This window comes from Nannobrachium achirus, assembly GCF_963921795.1.
Source record: "Nannobrachium achirus genome assembly, chromosome: 2".
Taxonomy (NCBI): Eukaryota; Metazoa; Chordata; class Actinopteri; order Myctophiformes; family Myctophidae; genus Nannobrachium; species Nannobrachium achirus.
The window spans coordinates 59,089,710-59,096,152 of record NC_137811.1 but is presented as its reverse complement, the minus strand read 5'-3'; the positions used below and the strand labels follow the sequence as shown (position 1 = coordinate 59,096,152).

Genomic DNA, 6,443 nt, shown 5'->3' with positions numbered 1-6,443 from the left:
AGCTGTACCCTATGTGAGTGAGTGAGTGAGTGTAAACTGTGCCTGTGAGTGAGTGGTGAGTGTGCCTGGCCTGCACAAAACAGCGCCCCTCCTTTAACTAGTGTGTTGTGTGTGGCCACTCAAGGTATTGCCAGGCTACGGACATGGCCAGCCAGCCACCCAGCCACCCACCCAGCCAGCCAGCCAGCCACCCACCCACCCACATACCCACGGACATACCTGTCTATTGGGAGCGCTTTCACCGCTCCAAAAAATCTCCTTTTAAGGGCAACTTTATTAAGTATTGATGGTTCAAGTGGTTAAATATCTGAAAAGACACATTTACATGAATCCAAAATACACTGATGATTGTGTGCTGTCAAACGATGAAACTATGGAATCTATGAACAGGTTGTGGGGATCCCTGCTTCGTCTCTCTCTCAACTAAGTTCTGACTCACCCTGGCCTGAAAACGTTGAAGACCCCTGCTCTAAACTGTTACCCTGTAAACTGTAAACCACCATCTGCTCCCCAGGTAAACAACCAGTTGTGTGGAACGGTGACGGTGCCCGTGCAGATATCCCAGGATGCCGAGCGGGTTCGGCAGCTGGTTGTGGAGAGCGATCTGGGACAGAGTGTCCTAGGGCAGCGCAGCATCAAGAGAGCCATCCTGTCCCCGAGGACCGCACTCATCAACTTCCTCGTCGACGAGTGACGTCTGCAGACAAAAAACAAAAAAAGGCCTGTCGAAAACAACCGACCCGCAGACATGCGCAGTCAGGAAAGGTGGACTTACGGTTCTTTTTGTTGGACAGTACGATAGAATGAACCCACTTTTTGGAGCTGTGTGGAACACAAGCTCCCCTATACGTGGCCGTGTGTGTAGGTATGTGGGTATGTGGGTGGGTCTGTGGGTCTGTATGTAGCCTGTATGTAGTAACCCTGGGTGACCAGAGAGGTGCTGTTGAGTCTAGCCTGCCCTGAGCATCAACTGCAATACACACACACACACACACACACACACACACACACACACACACACACACACACACACACAGCTCCACTTCGAACAGAGGTTCAATTTTTTTGTACAGAATGTCAAGAATGTAATGTAAATATAATAAAATGTACGTTTTATTAATGCTTTTTTAATGTTTTCATCTTTGAAGTCGAAAGAGCTCGCACATCCACTATAAATACTGTATGAGGCAGGACCGACTGGTCAAGACAGATAAAATAAACAGGAGTCCACACACTGATATATTAAACACGTGAACCGCAGCATGCTCATTTTGGGGGGAATGTCATCTGCTACACAGAAATACAGATCTACAAGCTCACAACGTGTTAACACATTGTTAGCTTTTGTTATTTTGTGTAGACGGAAGAAAGCGGACAAAGTACAGTTGCACCTCAAGTCCAGTTCTCTAAGACTGCAGCGGTTATTGCTCCCCGTGAACACCCAATGTATTGCGCTTTGCTATTTTTGAAAAAGCAAAAGAGGGGGAAAAAAGGGACGCTACAAGTGTACAAGTGTTAATTTGGTTAAGCTCTGTTTATTGCGACCGAAGGTAGCAGTATACCATGAGAAATGTCGCAGCTTGTCTCCGTCTGTCTGTGTCAGTCATTCAGTCAGTCAGTACACATTTGTACAGTCTATTGGTTCCCTTGTCACTGTGACATCACTCTGACATCATGCTCTGATGTCACTGTTCAGGGGAACCACTCTTAACAGAATGGGTTTGCTGCTCTGACATCTTGCTCTGGCTTCATGTCCCTTTTATGCCCATATATTTTATGCCCATATATAGTTGACAATGTGATGTCAGAACACTTGCAAATTAATTACATTGTTGTCCGTTTTATGCCCATATATGGAGATCCCTGTCCCAGTGCCAACAATATTAAGGGCATATCTGGGAATGCCCATATATGGGCATGTTCTGACATGCCCATATATGGGCATCCCAGATCACACTTGCAAATTAATTACTTCCTTGTTCGTCTATGCCCATATATGGAGATCCCTGTCCCGATGTCATCAATATTAAGGGCATATCTGGGAATGCCCATATTTGGTAATGTTCTGCCAATCTCAACAGGCACTGTTGAGATTGGGTAACTGGTCCGATATATATCACTGGCCAGATAGCCAAGAATCGGCATGTCGCCCTGAGGCGTCTTACTAGTTTTAATTAATTTTTAATGGAGGTGTTAGATCAGTGATGCCGACATGTGTGACATCAGTGGGCCCCTCCTGACGTCAGACAAACACCCGAGACCCCCGTCGAGATTCCACACATGAGTCACATTCCTCCATCGTCTCACAACTCGGGTTACAGCATCCTCGCAGCGCTTCACAAACACCTAACGCACCATGAAGGCTTCCCGCCTTGCTCCCTGTGCTGCCCTGCCTGCCCACTGTGACCCGGGCCTGTCTGTCTGTCTGCTCAGTGCCCGTCTGTCTAGTGTCTACTCAGTGTGGAAGTGGATTGGCTTGCTCAATCTCCGGTGTTTAGCCCGGGCTTATCGGTAGTGCCTGTCTGCCTGCCACTGTCACTGTCGTTGCCCTTATCAGACAGGGAGCTGTCTGAAGAAGCCATACATGGACTTGTATTGTAGTGTGATCAGTCCAGCACGGCAGGCAGTGGACCGTGGTTGTCCGCTTGGCTTACACAGCACTGTTTCCCAAATAACGGGTCGCGGACCCGTTCTTATAATCTCCCCTTTTGTTTTTTTAAATATCAAAACAATATTTTCTAAAGAATTAAAAGGAAACCCTTAGAAATAGAGAAAATAGCAGATCAGCAAGCTCACAAGATCTGCTATACAATGTAGATTTGTTATTTTCATTATTAAATAGTGCTTAAGTTAATTAACTTATTTTTGTAAGTTTGGGTCGGGGGGGGGGGGGTTTTCTTGATCTGAAGCCGCTTGGGAACGGCTGGCTCACAGAACCGCCATTGTATTCTGCGATTCTCAGGTTCCAAAGAGCTTCTGTGTTGGAGGCCGCCGGCGGAGGCCCCTAATGCGGCCGGGGAGCATTTTTAAACTGACCACAAATATCTCTTGTCGTCAATCACGTTTCTATTCGGGGGCTTGATCCAGTCACAATGCTGTTGCCTCGTCACTCACAACTCCCATTCATTAGCTGTTTGTCAGTGTACACATTCATGAAATTGCAGCACTGCAACTAGCAGTATTGGATTTAGATATTTTACCGCACTGCCCCTGCTTTACTGGACCAGTGTGAGTCAGTTATTACCATCATCCATCCTGGCAGCACACTAATGCCAGCAGCCATGAAACGTACCCATACACATAACCAGCTGACTCTCTGTGAGAACCGACAGGGTAAGCAGCAGTTGTTTGTCATTTGATATACACACCGCCGGTAGTCTCTCACTATCTTCCTTCACAACAACCTCTCTCGCTTCAATCCGCTCCCGACGACCTTTGCTGCGTGTCACCCCCCATCTCTCCCTCACCATTTACTGTTAGACTACTGTATGCTATCTAATGAAGTCAGAAAAAGCCCCAAAGATATCTTTAGTGCAAAATAATATTATTTATTACATTTTATTTCTAATTTTATGTTTTATATCGTCGCTGTCAGGCAGAAACCCCATACTCGAACTTTTCTAGTTGTTTTTGCAATTTAACGCCCCATTTGATTGTAATACAGTGTCACACAAACACATCAAAAGTAACGGATCTACAAGTTTCGAACTTGTCGATCTACTATTTTTGTATTTGAATTCTGAAAATAACAGCTTTGGACATAACACGTGGTTTTCACCCGACAGACGATATTTATAATTTTTTTATGTGTACTTCCGATCCATAGAAAAATGGGTCCCGACCCATTGTCTTGGGAAACACTGATCTACCATCCCATGTCACTCTATGTCTGTTCTTCGCTCTATTTATCTGTATCTGCCAGGTAGAATTTCATATCTTTGAAACCAGGCCTGTACATCACAGCCTGGAGGTGCCTTCCGCTTCCACGAATAATAAGGTGTAGCCGGCCTTTCTCCCTTTTTTTCAAGAAGAAATGCTTTGATAACTTCTGATGATTAAACCTATGTCATGTGAAATAATGCCACTATATGGGATTACATGACGGGATACCGGAGGTGAAGCAGAGTCTTCTTAATAAAGAGTGAAATATGAGTAGCGTCGGTGCGAGAGAGAAAGGGGAAGCTGTATACTTTGTGAACCTCTAACCTATTCTCCGTATTTCTATATTCTATCTCTGGCCATCGGGGGACAGGAAACGGCTCACCGGAGAGACAGAATAACAGGAAGAGAAGCCAGGGCTGTGTGTGGGGGTGGGATGTGTCCAGCCAGGGCTGCTGGGTTAGCATATTTGAACTGGACGAGCACTAGAGTTGAGGAATTACATTTTGTATAACACGGTTCTATTGTGAAAATAGCCGATCTACATGCTCACAACGCCTCGCAACTCTGCCTCTAATATTTGAGAGACAGCCGCTGATTTGGCTCTTGCTGTAATATTTTGACAATTTGGCCAATGTTTAATTTGTCATTTTAGAGGTATTAAAAACATTGCACAATAAGTTAATCATCTGGGACAGGTTGAGAAACACTGGGTTAAAGAAGGAACGCATCAATAAAAAAAAACATTTGTTACTTGTTAATTGAGTATCAATATCACAATATAGAAATACTTATTATTGTAGCAAGTCCCATTTCATAAGTTGTCAAATGTATAAATATATTTTGGAAATGGCACAAGTTGTGAGCTTGTAGATAGATAGTCTATGTACAGTATATAGGGCTGCAGTGGATGTTTGTTTTATATTAATAATCAAAATCCGCAAATGAATTAGTAACTTTGTTTTCAAATAATTGTAGTGAAGTAAAAAGTACAATATTTGCCTCTGAGATGTAGTGGTGGTGTTGTGGGAAAGGAGACGTTGTCCTCCTCCCAACACCTGATCCCGTCACCTCAGTGCGTTTTTGTTGTTGGTTTGTTTGTTCGTTCGTTCTCAGCTTTCCTCTCTTCTCCTCAGAAGCCACAAGTCCTTCTTAATGCCAAAAGTAATTATTGGGGAAAAAAGTGAAACATGTTTTAAATACAGCTTAGCTAACAACACTGTAGAACACTGCTCAAGACCCTGATGTGTTAGATAGGAGCGTGTGGAGGGCAGCGATCCAGGAGTCCCAAGTTGGTCGCATCACATTAACAACACAAACCTGTTAGGGTGGTCCCTGGCACAAAATGTTTTCAGATGAGGATACGCGGACAATTAAATGTATATAGTCCTTGCTTGCCTTTTGCTTATAATAAGTAGACATGGTAACGCTTGCCTCCACAGAGAAAACTGCTGCATCTCTGAAAAACACGAGATTTTGTATTTATTTTTTAGTCAGACGTGTCATGAAAATGTGCCTCAGGGATTTTCTTTTTTCCTCTCTAAACTAGCAGCTTTGTACGTACCGTGTGTTTGGACAGTGTTAGTGGAGCGGTCTGGTGTGATTTCACGTTTCCTGTGACTAATAAGCAAATTTGACCACTGACGGGCCCTCAAGACATTTGAGACTTCCGTCAGGCCCGGCAGTTGCCATGGCTACCAGAAGATCACTGAATAGGCAAAAAGTATTGTAGCTGTGACTCACGTTGTGCTGTTCCTCCTACAAACATCTACCCTGGAGTCGTAGTCACGTACTGTAGGCCCTGAGAAGAATTCAAAGAGGTCTGACTGTGCTGTAGGAATCAAAGGCGAGGTTCACAGTTATGTCAATGACACACACACACACACACACACACACACACACACACACACACACAGAATCACACCGGAACTCATTGTAAATGTTAGTGATGTCAGGAGCAGTAATTGGATCATACAGTACAGTATTGTGTGAGCTCATTGTATGGATGGGGCTTTTATTTAGTCATCTCTATACAGTATGTGGGTTTAGTTGTTTACCTCTCCTTAGCAACAGTCGCCCAGGCTGGATGCTCCAGGGTTTGATGGCTATTATGTGAAGGTGTAATGTAGTCCTGATAAACAATGGCTCTGTTCGTGTTGGGAATCACTAACACATTGTCACCCAAGTGGGTGACTGTATATGATTCTGCTTGTGTGTCACAACAGATGGGGCCCAGTCCAACCCAGAGTCCAACAGTGGGTTCTTTGGCAGGGCAACTTTTAACAACCCGCAGTCGCATCCTAGCATCCCTATTCTGGGGGCGAATGTTCAGCAAAAAGCCTACAGGCCTAGCTACAAGCCTACACCGCGGTGCGTCACAGCATGTTTTGAGCTTGTAGATTGCCTATGTCCACTCCAGTGAAGACATTTTAGTGTTGAGCAGAAACAGGAGGGGTCCTGGTATAGAGTATAGACCCCTGGGGGATGCCGAGCTATTTATTAATTTGGTGATGACAGCATTGGATAGGTATTGTAAATGAGTGTTTCGCTACAAACACAGTGAA

At 44.6% G+C, this 6,443-nt stretch overlaps 1 protein-coding gene across 3 annotated transcripts in view; it reads left to right on the top strand.

The window, feature by feature from the left end:
- LOC308305549 (leucine--tRNA ligase, mitochondrial-like) overlaps positions 1 to 963 on the top strand; it is a 100,491-nt gene extending 99,528 nt beyond the window's left edge. For all 3 annotated transcript variants that reach the window (XM_080750361.1, XM_080750359.1, XM_080750360.1), the window contains exon 21: positions 515 to 963. In XM_080750361.1, coding sequence (XP_080606487.1) covers positions 515 to 694 — 180 coding nt within the window. In that variant the 3' untranslated portion in view covers positions 695 to 963. The remainder of the gene's footprint in view (positions 1 to 514) is intronic.
- The last annotated feature ends 5,480 nt before the right edge of the window (positions 964 to 6,443 follow it).